Raw genomic sequence first — 17,263 nt, 5'->3', positions numbered from 1 at the left:
CCACGCCGCCGTTGTCCAGCTGGATCTCCAGCATTGTGCTGGCCTCACAGCCATGCAGGCCATTCTGGTGCCTTCTGCGCATCCCAAGCTGTGCTGTGGCGGCATGTGGGAGCACCAGAATGGTGGGGGTCCGGAATAAGCCGAGCTGGAGGGGCACAGTGGCTCACTGGGAACACAACACAACACAACACAACACAACACAACACGACCTTCGTCATCCTGGAGAAGAGAAGGCTGCGGGGTGACCTCATTGCAGCCTTTCAGTACCTGAAGGGAACTTACACCCAGGAGGGGAGTAAACTCTTTGAAAGGGCTGACAATAGCAGGACACGGGGAAATGGTTTTAAGTTAAAAGAGGGAAGATTTAGGTTGGATGTTAGGGGGAAGTTCTTCACTAGGAGAGTGGTTAGGCCCTGGAACAGGCTGCCCAGGGAGGTTGTGGATGCCGCGTCCTTGGAGGTGTTCAAGACCAGGTTGGACGGGGCCCTGGGCAACCTGATCTAGTAAAGGTGTATGTTTGGTGGCCCTGCCAGGCAGGGGGGTTGGAACTACATGATCCTTGAGGTCCCTTCCAACCCGGGTCATTCTGTGATCTGGGGGAGGGGTGTGTGTGTGTGTGTAACTAGATGATCGCTGATGTCCCTCCCAATCACAGCTCCGGTACTGCGGCCGGCCTGCTCCCATCGATACACATCGGACGAGCCACGGACCAGCCCCCACCTCCGGTCCTCTCCTGCCGCCGCGCATGCGTGCCCGCTCGAGCATGCGTATCCGTGCGGAGAGGTGAGGGCCTGGCTCCCGGCGATGTGAGCGCTCAACGTTAGCGGCCCGTCCTGCGTCGGGCCGGTAAGTAGCGGCCGCTTGCCCGCGGTGCCTGTCCTGGGCTGGGCTGGGCTGGGTTGGGCGGGGAGCAGCGCGGCGGGGTCGCTGCCAGCCCCCGGGGCGGGGCAAGGAGACGAGGAGCCGGACCGGGGCGCTCGCCGGGGCTGGAGGGAACGTGGAGAGGCTGTAGCTGCTGATGGGCGACCTGGCAGTGCTGGGGGCCTGTACATCGTCCCTTTGCTTTGTGTGATGTCGTCTCTTCAGGGCTTGTTTCTTTATTACTATTTTTATTTTCCTTTATTTATTTATTTATTTTGAGAAAACCTGTACTGAAGACTGTAATGCTGATGATTTTTGGTGAAATATCCCTGTATCTCTATTACTAAGGCTGCTAAAAAAAGGCTTCACACCTCACAGGTCAGCTTCTGTTGCTTTTTCTGTTGTGTTCTCCAAACTGGAACATGTTACATAAATAGGAGTTGTGCAGACCTTAGCAGCCCCCGGAGAAGTGTACTGAACCTTACGTGATCAGTCACTTGGCACCTGAAATGATGTTTCCCAGAATCACAGAATGACCCGGGTTGGAAGGGACCTCAAGGATCATGTAGTTCCATCCCCCCTGCCTGGCAGGGCCACCAAACATACACATTTACTAGATCAGGTTGCCCAGGGCCCCATCCAACCTGGCCTTGAACACTTGCAGGGATGGGGCATCCACAACCTCCCTGGGCAGCCTGTTCCAGGCCTAACCACTCTCCTAGTTTCCAGGTGCCTATTTGCATGGTGGTCCCAGAATGCAGCACAGGATCAAGGGTAACCTGTTTGCAAAACACTGAAGTCTTTGAAGGCCTACAGGCTTCAGCTTTGCTTAGGTCTGATCCATTCTTTCAGGCTTTTCAGGTTCTTGCAGCTGGGAAATCATAGCAAAAGTGAAGTTTAGAGACCTTAGCTGAGAAGCTTTGATATTTGTTGATGTTAACTTCTTTGCTGTGGCAATAATGCTGATGAGCATGCTTTGCCTGTCACTGTCTTTAAAGAGTAGGTCTGAACAGGGTTAAATGACATATTGCAAACATTGCAACCTGTAACTCTTTGGTGCAGATGTTAAAGCACAAGTATGTATGCCAGTGCTGAATTATGACACTGCAACTGTGTTGGTATGCAGAACACCATCTGTTAGGTTAGGTATCATGTATACATTTTATAACCTTTGCTCTTCGGTTTTACACCTCTATATCATTATATTTGAGGTTCATAATATACTGTGATAGACCACGGTCTGTCCTGCTGCCAGTCAGATCAGAAGCTTCTGATGGAAGTAAAGTTTGTGTGTATGCTGCTTGCTTCTTAATGTACTTGAATCGTAAATATAGTGAAATCCTGGTACAGTGGGGTAGGACTTTCATATCTGATATGTCAAGCAAAGAAGGAAAAGGCTGATTTCTTCAGTAAAGGGGAAAGACCTTGGAAAAGTTCTGCTTAAAGTCTGTATCTCTAATGATGTGAAATCTCTTTACTGAGGAAGGGAGATAAAATAATAATTGGGGAAGAAAGGAAAATGTGTTTTGTGTCAGTATAATCTGGGTTAAGAAAACTGAAACTCATTAAGACATTCAAGCAGTTAAATGACATTGTTTCTGGTGGGGGGAAAAAGTAATTAAGAAAAGCAAACACCTGATCCTTTAGAGAACTTAGTTAAATTTCTGAGGCGCAGTGTGGTAAATTAGAAGATAGAAAATGTCTCAAAAACAGCGCAGAAGTAGCGTGCAAGTCTTTCTAAAGTTAATGTATTAGTAGGAGAAAATTCCAAATAATTTCTGCTAAAATTTTAAGACCTAGGGGTGGAATGTGTGCTATATAAAAACATGTTGGTAGTTTGATGTAAAGGGATGTAAAGACTGCCAAATTAAAAATCTCAAGTGAAGTACCATAAGCTGTAAAATCATTTTCCCTGATGGTACAAAGGATGTGTTTTCAGAGTGCAGTTGTTAAAGATTTGCTGCTTTGTTTTCTTTTATTTCCCTTCTTCTATCTGTGCTGTTAACTTATTTCCTGGCGTTACTACTGTTATACGTGCTCAGCTGGGTCAGATCTCTCACAAAATAAAAGGGCATCTCTTTTGTTGTCTGTCAGATTCTACCATTTGGATGTCAGTTACAGAAACACAAAAACACTTTTATGCTATGTCTAATAATCAGAATTTTTTCTAAGATCTTCCAGTTCTTAATCATGTTCCACACCATTGTGATTTTTTTTTTCTTTTTCCCACCTGATTTTTTTTTTTCTTTTTCCCACCATGTTCTCTGATTCTCTTCTGTTTAATGTTGAGTAGGAACTATTTATGAAGTAATCAGGAATTTTATTATACTGCTTTTCTTTCCTTTTTTTCCAATGCTGAAATGTTGCTGTGTGCTGTTGTTTTTACTTTGAAGTTAATCTGGGGATTGTGCACTTGAAAGTGCCTTGCAGCTGTCATAGCGTACTAACAGGTTATCAGCTGCCACCTTGTAGCCCTTCTGCCTGAAGTACATCTTTAAAGCTATGCTGATTTTTGTTTTTGTAATCCAACAGATTTGAATTTTAGGTATGAAAAGTTGAGAAGCACAACGGTATGAAGTTGAATTGGCCAAAAATATTTATTCAATGAGTTGCTTGACTTAACAAGAGTGGTTGTTCCGTTAAGCAGTTAGTGATAACAAACCTGTATTCTGAACTTAAACTGTACTTCACTCACTATCTCAGTTTGTTTCTTACTCTTATTCTTTTACATTACTCTGTTGTCATGGCTTCTGCTTTTTTCTTATTTTCTTTGCTATTCTGGTCAAAGTTACCAAAATAGAAGACTTCTGAAATAATATAACCAAGATTTGATGGGATTTAATCAAGTTAGGAAGAGAACAAAGTCCGAAAGTAAGATGCTACATAAAATCTGTGCTTGTTCAGTGGTGAACTTTAGTCTTTCACGTGTGTTCTCAAACACATAAGTGTTTTTGATTGTTCTCCTTTACTTTAATCCTTTAGGGTAAGTTGCAATTAGTGCAGTGTGTGTCATATAATTGATTTGTGGTATTTCTATGATATAGAAACTTAATGAAAAAACTATGCTACTAGACAGTATGAAATCTGACTTCAAAATATTTCTGTTTTATCAGTTGCCGCCAAAATTGGATGGATTTTAGTGGATTCTGAAGTATGACATCATGGCAAGATTTCGCAGAAGAACATGCATCATTTTGTTGCTTTTTATTTTATTTATTTGCTCCATAATGATGGCTTTGAAGACTCTGAGACCTGACAGAGCTGGCTTTGGGGACCCATTTGGACTTGGTTTATTACCTGAGCTTCAACAACGGACAGAGCTCTTAGAGAGTAAACGAAGTTCCCTGAATAAGGTTCAAGGGGATACTGTAACACAGACCAGTAACATGCATGCTGCCGTGGTCAATACTATGAAAGCATCCATTCCTCCAGCGAACAAGTTGGAAGGAGAGCTGTCTTCTCCTAATTATAACTTTCACGTGTTCTATTATAGTTGGTTTGGGAATCCACAGTTTGATGGTAAATACATTCATTGGAACCATCCGTTGTTGCCACATTGGGATCCCAAAATTGCAAACAATTATCCAAAGGGAAGACATAATCCTCCTGAGGACATTGCAGCCAATTTTTATCCTGAACTTGGATCTTACAGTTCCAAAGATACTTCTGTCATAGAAGCTCACATGAAACAAATGCTTTCAGCTTCAATTGGTAAATGAATGTTAATGTTTCAGCATGTTTTTCATTTATCTAGCCTTAAATATTTGAATGAACACAGCTGACCAGTTTCTCTTTCTTATAATTCTGGAAATGGGTGAAGTTGCTGTATGTCTCTGTTTCTAAGTTTTAATACCTAACTCAAAACCTTGAACATCAGAGCCATAAAAGCTAAGAACTCTATTTGTAATCTTTTAGGTGCATATGTTTCATGACTTAAACCATTAAGCACTGTTAACGTGTGTAGACAATACAGAAACTGTTGTTACAATATGTTGTCTGTCTGCATATTTTATTTTTGGAGGTGAATTCTTAGGTTTTAATAACATTTCAGTAAGTCATGCTGACAAGGTAATAGAGCAGTCTGTTCAAATAGGGGAATTGCTTCCGAATACTTGTGTTACAACAATGGTGTGTTAACTGTGTCAGAAAGATGTAGGATGTAGCTTTTATTGAATCTATTTCATGCAATATGGTCTCATTAGCTATAGAAGTGTCTAATCCTAAATTTTTTACCTTCAAGTAGGATCGTTTTAGTGTAGCTAATAATGGTTTATTTCCTTGTCCAAAAATACTTCTTTTTTTTTTTTTCCCCTGCCATGATGAGTTGATGATCCCTTTCTTAAAGGGATATATAAAAAATAATATTTATTGCATTTTTGTTCTCTCTTTATTGTTGTTTTATGCCTGTACTACGTTTATCATCTTTAAAATAAGGCGTTACGTATTCAAATACTAAGCTCTAAAAAGCATCTATGAATGTATTGAGGCAGTATGACCAGAGCTTATAGAATCATTCACGGTGCTAAATCATGTCTAACAGGATTTAACTACATTTGAAATCAGTGGTTTTTTTCAGTCTAGCTTTGATCACTGTAATTTACTTTTTTCCTCAGGTTCATGCAAGTATTGCATTTTTTTAATATATGATTAATATTGTTTTCGTTTTTTTGTGTACTCAAGTTACTGCTTATAGTTTCTTCTGCAATTTTAGCCAATTCCTAATCCTAGCCTTACTGTGTTTTATGTTTATCAAATAATAAATTTTCCTTTTTAGAGAGTCTTTGTCAGGAATCTTATGAGAGGGGAAAAAGGAAAAAAAGTAAATGATTCTTTCAGCCAATATTGTGTGATTCACAGAGGCGTATAAGAGACTGAAGCTGAAGGAGTCTCATTCAGTGTTTTTCATGTGTTGTTCTTAGCTTCAGGATGTGTTGTGTTCATCTTTTATTCTTCAGGTTGCTTGGCGAAACTTCTTATTTTGCACTGCTGTGTTTTTATTGCAGTATGATTTGAAGGCCTTTATTTACCTTGAGTGACTGTACTATGGTTTTATAATGTTGCGATGATCTTTGTTTGATCAGATCAAACTCTGTTTGATCAGGAGATTCTTAATCTCCTGAAGTGATTCTTTCCTCTTACAATATGTAACAAAATATGGGGGCTACTCTGAAAGCGATGCCTTCTGTTTTATTCCACTGGCCCACAACTTAGAGGCAGATGAGTCATGTTTCCTGAGCAGACAGGCAAAAAGGGAGTTGAGTTTTGGTCTGCTTTTAATAGGGTATCCGATAACAGACTTCAGTAATTCATAGAATTGAAATGTCATTTCTCCTTTGAGTAGTACTGGGAGGAAAATGTCATAAATTAGATAGAATTAATGCTCATATTTTTCATGATGAAAATCTCATTCTGTTATATAAAGATTTAATGTAAATTATATCCATAGCTATTATGGAGTGATTACTATGATTTTTTTCCTCCAACTGGCCTCAGATTTAATATGCTATGGTGACATTTTTTTGACCTGTGTTACTCATCATATTACATACTCACCTTAGCTACATAATCTAGGTAAACTTTCCCAGTTTCTTGGATAGTCAAGTAGACAAAGAGAGAAGTAGCGTCAAAAACAGATTTGTGCTGTGTGTATTTTAAACCAAGTTGAACTGCACTAGGAAATAAAGGACCTTTCTTTCATTAATGGAGACCTTAATTGTGTTGGAAAAGCCTGAAGTAGAAACAGAGATCTAAACTATATTTGTTGATGGCCAAAGTCACATGTAGTTCCATTTTTGTCTTCACACAAGTGATGATTTGATTGGTAAGAAGAAAAAAAGGCTTTTAGTTTCTGTGACTTTCCTGATGCTCTTGGTTACACTGAGGCAAGTTTATGGGCCTTCCATACCGTTTTAATTTTTGAAGAGGATCTTGATTCCACATGCTGTTCTAAGGATGCATGAGGATGTTGTTATCACAGGGATGTGTTTAACACTTTGTCTGTCTGTTGGAGCTATGATGGTGGATTAATTTACAAGAACAATTGCTGTGTATGTTCAAAGGATGAAAAATGTACTTCTGGTGTAGTACATATACTAACTACCTTTAGACAAAGGCACCCTAAAAGTTATGCTGTTGATTTTATTCTGTTGACCCATGACATCAGCGGTTAATGTTGATGGTATGGAAGTAAAGGTTGAACTTCCCCACCAATATTGTTATTTTCTTACTATGTGACAGATGGCAGCAGAGAAACAGACTTCTCAGTCCTGGTGTCAGGCATGGAGGAGCCTATGAAGCAGTGGTGTGCCATTGACTTCTTCCCTGCTTAAAAAATCACACCCATTCACATTCATTGGTGTTTAATGAACAGTTATGGAGACTAAACAGTGGATGTGAGCACAGTGAGGTGGTGGGTGATGTGTTTTAGTAGTGGCAATAGCAACAGTGGGTCATCTCCATTTATGCCAATGTTTACAAATTTCACCATTGCTAATCGTGGTGACTGTGTCCAAAAAGAGTGATTTGTAGCTGAGAGTTTGTTCTGTCAAATAGAGCTGTTTTACTCTTTGTATCTGTTTTAGTTTCCATGGAAATAAATCGGAAACGTTATTTTCAGAGTAACCTACATCTATTTAAAAAAAAAGGGGGGGGGGAACAACAACAACAAAAAAAAACTATTTCACAGACAAAATGTGCGTTAGGTTCCTTGAAAAATTCTTTCTCCTGAACTCCTCCTTGTTTCTTAACATGATAGAAGAGGCTCTTGACAGATGTTGTATGAAAGATACCTTGGAAAAATATACCATGATTGCATTGTTGTTCTGCTTTTTGTTCTTAATGTCTTGAATTTTGTCCTTTCCTCTTGTGTTAAATAAAAGATAGGGTGATAAAATGCAGTAAACTATTGCATTTTTCTTGTCCTTGAACTGTCTGTTGCTCATGATAGTGCATTTTTTGATTTATTTTTTTTTTTTTTTTAATAAAATTTTGAGGGAATATGCTGTGAGTAGTTGAATTAACCTCTCCTTTGTATGCTGAGGTGAAATTTCTGTCTCTGACATTAGAAGCTGGTTGCATGTTCATTCAAGTGATGGTTTCTTTTGAATGATTTTGGACTTCATTTTGAAGTTGTTTGTCAGGAAAGTTACAATATTAGTTAAGTCAAAGGGAAGTATATGCTCTAAATGTTTGTCTGTGACCTGACTTACATACTTCAATCTTTAGATAGTTAAGAAGAACCCAATTGACTTACTGTTCCACGTTTAATTTGATATTGTTAGGAAAATGTTCTTAAATCAGTATCATATACATTTGTCTTATTGACATATTACATTATTTCCAGCTGTATACCTAAGCAGTCTTGCTTGTTTTTTAATCTGACAGCATTTCATTTTCAAGGGAAAGGTTTTAGCCTTTCTGATGAGGTATGACACCTTTTGCTTTAAAGGAAAACATTAAGAAAAATTGAAAAGTAGGAGCATTGCATTTTTGTTGTCGGTGAATTACAGCACAGGGACTGCTTGTGTCTAGAAGGAGGAGCGCAGAATTATGATCACTGTTTCCAGTATGAAATGATTATTTTGTAGTAGGGCCTGAGGTATAATGCAGAAGTGAAGTGTTGTAGGGGATAAATCTTCACAAGAATCTCTTTGATGACTGCTTAGCCCTCATGTGTGGAGTGTTTTCTAGCTCTGTGTGTCTTGGTGTTCTCTAATGTACCGTGGCACAGCTATAATACCACATGAGCCTTCTCCAACACCTGTTAATAAAACTTGGGCATTATGATGCCGTGCTAGAGTGTGGAAGGCAATGTCTATAAATGTTACGCTTGGGGCATTGGATACAAATGTGTTCCCCTGTTCTCCTGACAGATGTTTTTACTGTTGATTTCCTTCAGCAATAAAGAAAGAGAATGCTGAGATTTCACAATTGATTAAAAAGTAATTTTAAATTCTCATTTACATTATATAGATTTTACATCAAATAATAATTACAACTCATGACAAACTGATTGCATGTTACACTTTAAATATACAATTTGAAAGCTGTGCTTTGTATTTTTCAGGTGTAATAGCACTTTCATGGTACCCACCGGGTATGGCTGATGAAAATGGAGAACCAACTGATGATTTGGTGCCTATTATTTTGGATTATGCAAGCAAATACAATCTAAAGGTAAAGTATTTATAAGACTGATAAAATAGGACTGCATTGGAATGTAAAACGTGGTGAAAGTTTCTTCCATTTGACCCATGATGCTGAGCAAGGAAGGTTTGTGAGATAATTGTGGCTTCTGTCTGTCTGCTATTATGCTGCAATGTTGAGAGTTCCAAAAGTAGGTATATTCACTCTTGCACTGTACTATATTTATATGTAAATAAGTAAAACTTGTATTTTTACCTTGGGTAGGCAGAAAGGGGAGAGGTTTGGGGGAATGTAGAAAACATGCACTGCCATTTTTCTTTCCAGATAATAAAGTTTACTTTTTCATGTTCTAAGCAGCTGTATGCATTTCATCTTGGAAGGGTGCTGGCTGTTTTGGGAACTGAAATACCCTGTTCATCTGCTCTTGCTTCAGTTGTCAAATTTACAGTGAAATTTCCTGTTATTAGAAGCAGCTTTAGATTCCTTGTCAGACAAGAGGAAAGTGGGAAGATTAAATGAGATACATAAGTAATTTTCAAACTTGCAATGAGAATTGCACTGCAACACGTTACAGTTTTTTTTAAATTTTCCTTTTCTTTCTTTTTAATAATTTACTATTTTAAAACTATCTTTCCCTGGAAATTTTCAGATCACTTTATGAAGCTTGGTTTTCCCTAAGAGAACGCATTAGCACTCAAGTGCCAAGAGCCAAGGCAACTCAAAGAGCCAAGGCAAAATTCAAATAGGCTACCAAGGAAAATGCTTAAACATTATGGTAATAATAAGAACATGGATGGAGCTGCTGTTACTGCATGGATTAATTACTGGAATACAGATACTAAGTAAAGATTCAGTCACTAAATTCTACTTTCAGTATTTTTTAATATTCTTGCACAAGTAAATGATTATTTAGTTAAATAACATCTGTAGACCAAAAACAGCAAAGAAAAAAGATGATGTTTTCATTAAAAAAACCAAAACATATCCACTAAAAAATAAAACTGCTAAAATTTGTACCTTTGATTTGCTTATTTTTGATAGATAATGTATATTAAAGCACTTCTCAACCTGTCTTGTTAGTTCTTGTAGTTTAGTGTAATGGTGTGTTTCTATATAGTCTGGCACTGTAATTAAATTTGCTACTGTTGCAGAGTAGTTGAATGCTTCATTAAGTGCATTGTACTCCAGTGTTGCTTCTTGAAAGGCTGGTCGATTTGATTAATGTAATGTACTCCTCCCTTCAATTGTATAGTTAAAAACAACAAGATTTTTACATTGATGTGTCTTCACAAATGTAGGATAAATAATTCCATAAGCCCCAAGCTTGAATTTAGAGCAGCAGGGATTCAGCAGATTAGATTTAGTTACAAGGCTAATATCATTTAAATTTTCACATACTCTGTCTTAAAATTTAGTTTGACAGTGGCAACTCTTATTATCAATAGCAGTTTGAACTTGTCAAGTGGAAATTCGCTGCTTAACCAATTACTCGACATTCAAATAGATGATATTTTGTTTCATTTGTTACTTTCTGCTGTAAGTGTGAAGTTCTGAGAAGCATGGTTACTATGCCCTACTGCTGAGGGAAAACAAAAGCAATGTTTAGTACTAATGAAAAAATAATAATGAAATATTTACTCTTACTACTAGACTTTCCTGAATCTGAAGCTACTAATCTTAAAATTTATTTACATTAGAATGAACAGAAAAAAATTAATATGACTAGTACTTGCTTCATATAATACACAGTGCCCAAATATTCAATAATATATTGTTTGTGCTGCTTTACTATCTTTCATTTTTCAGGTCACTTTTCATATTGAGCCCTACAAAGATAGAGATGATCGCAGTATGTACCACAATGTCAAATACATCATTGACAAGTGAGTGTTTTCAAAATGTTTCCTTTGTGTATTCTTAATATTTGTTCAGGAAAGGTCTGTATGTTATCTTGAGCCTGGAAGAGTCTATTCAGAGTGTGTACTGAGACTTAAGAAAGCTTCAAGAAATGTGGTTCACATTTCAGTGGCACTAAAACTCAGGAGGCTGTTTTAAATATTGAAGCATGAACTGTGTTTAGACATTCAAATGTACATTGCTTGCAGTATTCATTTGTAGCATGAGACATGATGCTTCAGATGAAAGCAGTTTAAGTTCACAACCATATGAATTAGACATGCATTTTTGTAGTGACAAATAATCAGTGAGTCATAACATGTTGACTTCTAATGATTTTAATTCAGCTTGACAAATTTTGTACAGCTATTAATTGTTTTGTTCATCAGTGCTACTTACAGTCTTGCCTTTCAGAAGAAACTAATGCCTATATCACAGTTTAACACCAATACTGATTACTAGAAATAGTGATCTTTGCAGATTCATTATTCAATCCTGTAACAGATACTGGATTGAAAATGGATATGTATTTCTGTGTTTTGAAGCACATGCACTGTCTTTTTAAATTATTATTATTATTATTAGAAAAAAAGAGATCTTCAGTTCAGTTTGTAAGTCTGTGTTTTCGAAATGGCAAATTTTGTTTTAATGATACTTGTTTGCCTTGTAGATATGGAGCCCATCCAGCCTTTTACAGGCATAAGACCAGCACAGGCCGATCTCTTCCCATGTTTTATGTTTATGATTCTTATGTAACAATTCCTGAAATATGGGCAAATCTGTTAACTGTATCTGGATCCCAGACTATTCGAAATACTCCATATGATGCGTTATTCATTGCTCTTCTTGTAGAAGAAAAACACAAACATGATATTCACAGAAGTGGCTTTGATGGAATGTACACGTACTTTGCCACAAATGGGTTCTCTTACGGCTCATCTCATCATAATTGGGCAAGTTTAAAAGCCTTTTGTGACAGCAACAACTTAATGTTTATTCCAAGTGTGGGACCAGGATATATTGACACCAGTATCCGACCGTGGAACAACCACAACACCCGTAATCGTGTCAATGGAAAATATTATGAGACTGCCTTTAATGCAGCCCTTTTGGTGAGACCAGAAATTATTTCCATTACATCTTTCAATGAATGGCATGAGGGTACGCAGATTGAAAAAGCTGTCCCCAAAAAGACTGGACAAATAGTTTACCTTGATTATAAGCCCCATAAACCAAATGTTTACCTAGAGCTCACTCAGAAGTGGTCTGAGAAGTACAGAAAAGAAAAAGAGCAGTGGCTTATGTGAGCTATTTCTACTGCAGTTGTTTCTTAGCATATTGAATACAGTGAGAAAGAAATTGAGAGCTGAAGAATCTGTTATGAAATGCCTTTATTGTGGGTATGTTTAAATCACTATATCGCATTAATTTAAATGCACTACTACTGAATTGTGAAGAGCAAAAAAAGTGTGAGAATATTGGCATCTCTCTCATTGGTTACTGTAGTTCAAGAATGCTTTATTTTAATTAGTAATTTGCATGCTGAGCTTCAAGAACATCTGCATGGGATAACTACATGACTGAAGTAGTACAAAAATTTGACAGAAATTTGTATACTTTATTCATGTTCTTCTGTTTCTAATCTAAATGATCCTTGAAGCTAAATTTAATCTCAATAGCTTGCTTTTTGCAGGATGCATGTCAGTAGCGTGTGGACTAATCTACAGCTACTGTTTTTATGCTTTGCACATTGGGAGCTCTTGATTATATGGTTATTTTGTGGTAAAAAAAACACTGTATGTATGTCTGATGCAACATTGGTGAGTTTTCATTCTTAAATATATTTGAATGTTTGAGTACTACTGAAATATTTCTAGTTTACTTGTATTTGTTCTGTTCAGTACATGCTGCATACTTTTGCACGTTACTGGAATGCTGACCAGTTTGCATAGGTTTTTCTATGTCTGAACATTATAAAAAAAAACAAAGAAATCTCAACAACCAACCAAACAAAACAACAACAAAAATTGAGAGTGGGAAAAAAAAATATATAAAAATACAGGAATAAAGTAACTATAGTTATGTTATCTGTTGACTACAGAAACAGATTTAATTTGCTTTTAAAAACATCAAAGATTCTAATGCTAATATTTTGCCAGTCATACAATAAATGTAATTTTATGCTTTTTCATTTATAATTTTGGGGGCAGTGTAGATAGATAGCAGTGACATCAACTACTCATCACTTCAGTTTGAAGTCAGATTTCTATTTTCATGTGTTTCCAAAATCCCGAAGAGTAGATAGTAAAGTCATGTTAGTGATCGAGTAAGCTGCTTAATACTATTTCGAACAATGTGGTGTGCCTGGAAATTAGTTCTTTTTAGACCTGAGAGTCTCACCTTTTGATTGTAGTTACTACTATTATTTGTTTTTCTTACTGCAGCTTGAAAATATCAAATTGCATAGATGTGAATCTGTTTCAAGAATCTGTTTCTGGAAGGGGAGTTTGCTGGGGGAAGGGAACATGGACTTTTAAATGTGACTTTACAGGAGAACAGTAGACATTAAATTATTACAGTATACATTTATTTGCAGCGAGTGTGTAATCTGTAACAAAGTGGCTTTATAAAAAAAAAAAAAAAAGCTTATCTTGCTCTGTAGTTAATATACGGTAACTGTTGTAACCACTAGAGTCCTCTCAATTTCAGCAGGATCTTCTTGGTTCTTCTTCCTTGGTTAATTGTACTGCTCTGTCCGTGAAGTTGTAAGGCGGATGTGAGAATTTGTGATTAAAAAAGAAGATGACAAACAAAAGAAAAATGTACTTTTTTCATTCCAAACACTTGTGTCATTCCAAATAAACATAAATAAGTTATTACATGGGTTGTTCTGAGACTAATGTCTCCTGTTTGTTTCCATGGAAACTACAACAGATACAAAGAGCACAGTATAACACTATTTGACAGAGTAAATTCTCAGCTAAAAACACCACTTTTCAACGGTGTCACCACTATCAGCTATGTATTTTGGCCCATGATGAACAGGATCCTGCGTGTCACATCATAAAAGTCTGCAGCAGTAGAGGTGACCTGCTGCTGCTGAAATGCCTCACTCTGCTCACATCCACTGTTAGGTCTGCACGGGTGTTCAGCAAGCATTGATGCTTGTCAGTGGTTGCCATTTTTCTGCACAGAGGAACTCAATGACAGACCTTTGTTTCATTCACATTTCCATATTGGATGCCATTCTGTCAAACTATCCCTCTGCTGCCATCTGTCATATGGTAACAGAATATTATGGGATGTTGACAGGAAGGATCAACCTCTGTTGCCATAACAGTGACATCTGTCTCTGACATTGATGGCCAATGTTAATAGGAGACATTACTTTTGGAGCAGCCCTTGTACAGTATTTTTGAGTCCTTCTGTTATAAAAAAAAATGTTTGTGTATGTACACTTACTTGCAAATTAATTCTCATCACTTGTCTGCAATTATTTAAAGGTTGAGGTATCTCACACCTATCTCAGCTCAGCTTTTTTTTCAAGAAAAATAATGTGGAAATTGGGTTACAGATGTGTAACTTGGCATTTTAAAGTGTCCTTCTGGAGTTACTACATTCTTAGTAGTATTAATTCTTTGCATTTTCCTGCTGCATCTCTGCAAACTTAAGGGTGTTTCTAACAGAAATATTTGCTAAAGCTTATTTTGCTTCAGTTGCACTCAGGTGGACAAGCTAAAGAAGATACGGCAATGACCACTTCTATAAAATAGAGTCTGAAACATTTAAAGCACTTGTTAATAGTTTACCACTTTCATGTGAACTCCTCTCTGTTTATTAAGGAAAATTGTGGATACATCTTTACTGTAACTCCCTGGTATAGCTATATATAATTTGTTTTTATAATTTTGATACCTTTAAGCTTTGCAGTCCAGAGAGCCCATATATTTGGTGGAGTGACTAACTGCGTGGCATATCTATATTGAATATATTATTTTAAAATTGTTCTGAATTCTGACCTTTTTCAAGATCAAATCTTTTTCACTTCTTAAACTTTGCTATCCATTTTTTTGTCACTGTAGTTGTTTGCACTGTTTACTAGTCAAAAGAACTGTTCACTCAGCTTCAAGCTCCTCACTTTTTTGGCCAGTGATGGCTTTTATCCATGTCTGTAAAAGCTGCTTCTTTTGTTGCAGTTTATGGAAGCATTTGAAATTTTTGTGCAGTGTTTTACGGCTGCGATAATCTGTCTTTGCTTAAAATATAAGTTATGGTAACAGCGTAGAGTATCTTCCTTAGAAAAACTTGTGTGGTGGCTGCAAAGATAGCATTTAGCTCTTGATACGAAGTGATATGGGCTGTGATGCACAGGTGTCTAATGTGATCTTTAGAAGAATGTAAGAATTTCTCAAAATATGAAATAAAGGAGTACTTAGAAACTTCTCACTACTGAGTAGTTACTGTATTTTTATGTGCTTAATATGCTTTTAAGTCCAAATATGCCACATGGAAAAAACATACTGCTGAGAGCAGAAATGAATTTGAAGAGATCTCTTGGAATAGCAGCTACTAGAACTACCCTACCTGCCTACCCAATATTTTTTCTATGCTTGGAGCAAAAATCACTGCAAGTACTGGAATAAGAATTAGGTTTCTGCTGATAGATTACTACTGCAATCATAATCAGACTTTGACATTCTTCTGCATGTTTAGAGATACCTGAAGTTACTCTGTCCCTAGAAGGAAAACATGTATGGTCTCTGAGGCAGCAAGCCTTAGTGGTGAGAGGGTACTTAATTTCAAAGGAAACTCTGGGTTCATTTCTGCTTCTGTCAGTTGTGGTCAAGTAAATTGTTTCAGTTCTGCAAGCTGTCTGAGAAGTGAAGCTCAATGCATCTCTGAAAGCAGGCTTTGTATTATCTTGCATGGATCTATAAACTAGTACTGAGTATTAAGGGAAACATTATGTGCATATGTTGTTACTATTTCAGTGCAACGCATAAATTACGGTGAATACAGATTCTGTACCAGGGTATATCGTGTTTGCCTAGTGCCTTTCTTTTCACAGTGATTTGTCTCTTAACAGATTCTGGAAACAGAAGGATGTTTATTTTTATTATGAAACTTTATATATACACTGTACATAATTTGAATTTTATTTTACACGTGGCTCTTGGAAAAGGTTTTACAGGAGTATGTGTTTTTAGCACTGTGGTGATAGCAGAATGTATCTCTGTGCACATGGACAGGGCTGCTGTTGGTGTATTTTTATTTTGTGGTGGTGGTTGCTTTTTATTTTAATTATCATTATTTTTAATTGAATCTAGTGTACCCAGATCCTAAAGAGGAAGTAAACTATTTGCAACCTAATAGCCATTTTAAGATCAGTTGAAAGTGTCACTGCCAGCCTTAAGGGAGTTTGTAAGTATTGATCCTCAGCCTTCTACTTGCTTACATTAGTGTCTGTATTTCACCTTTTTTTCTATTACTTCTGACCACTACGTTAAATGCTGTGTAAACTTCTGATATGTTTTTATTTCTCAATTTCCTTAAGAAAATCTAGAACAAAATTAGCAGTGCAAAAGAACCTCCTACAAGTTTTGTGCTGTACAGATATGATTTTGTTGTGAATGAATAGAGTATCTTGGTTGTGTATTAAACATGGATTAAATAAAATAACTTGTTTCTTCTAATACCCTACCTGACTGTTGCAGGGATGCATTTGCTTACGTGCATATGTAAAACATGTGTTTCTCTGTGTATATTATATAAACATACATATGTATCTGTATGTGTGCATATAGCTGAAGTAATTATTTTTTTAAGTACTATGTCATTGATTTAAAATTATAAGTTAGGTTTGGCTACCTTTTACTCAAGAAATGTTTTTAATTCCCTGTGGAGTTTACAAAAAAAAAAAAAAAAAAAAGTTGGTTCTGTATGAATATGATAATGAAAAATAAACACGTGCCCAAAAAGTGTGGCTTAAATAGTTTGACATTTAGTGTTTGATAGTATTTTTTTTTAATAGTCCAAGTTTGGAAAATAATTGTTTTACTTTTCAGTCACATTATGGGTGTACAATTATATTAGACTGAAGCAGCAGGCTTATCAGTTCTTTTAAGCAGACAACGCTCCTGAAGATTTTAGGCCAGTTTGTATTACATCTCCTGAGGCTGAGTTAAATGACTTGGAAGTGTGTAAGGTGCAGTATCTTTGAGTCCTGAGGTACTCCTCTTTTGACAAAGTAAAGCTGAAGTTTCTGGTTTAAACAGAAGTTTTAAGACACTCACAGCAGATGGGTTTACAACAGAATGCTAGGATGGTGTCTAAGAAGTTGTTATTGTTGTTACAGTGTATT

General features: G+C 36.8%; 1 protein-coding gene across 1 annotated transcript; it reads left to right on the top strand.

Annotated features, from left to right (window-relative positions):
* Positions 1–759: 759 nt before the first annotated feature.
* On the top strand, positions 760–16,880 carry MANEA (mannosidase endo-alpha). The gene is made up of 5 exons (XM_015858851.2): positions 760–846; positions 3,975–4,572; positions 8,927–9,036; positions 10,813–10,889; positions 11,573–16,880. The coding sequence occupies exons 2-5, from the start codon at positions 4,023–4,025 to the stop codon at positions 12,207–12,209; spliced, it is 1,374 nt and encodes a 457-aa protein (XP_015714337.2). The 5' UTR covers positions 760–846; positions 3,975–4,022; the 3' UTR covers positions 12,210–16,880.
* Positions 16,881–17,263: the final 383 nt, after the last annotated feature.

Source organism: Coturnix japonica, chromosome 3 (genome assembly GCF_054131305.1).
Source record: "Coturnix japonica strain WE chromosome 3, WE-NBRP24, whole genome shotgun sequence".
Taxonomy (NCBI): Eukaryota; Metazoa; Chordata; class Aves; order Galliformes; family Phasianidae; genus Coturnix; species Coturnix japonica.
Note: the sequence above shows the minus strand (reverse complement) of the source record. Positions and strands in the feature narration are given on the sequence as shown.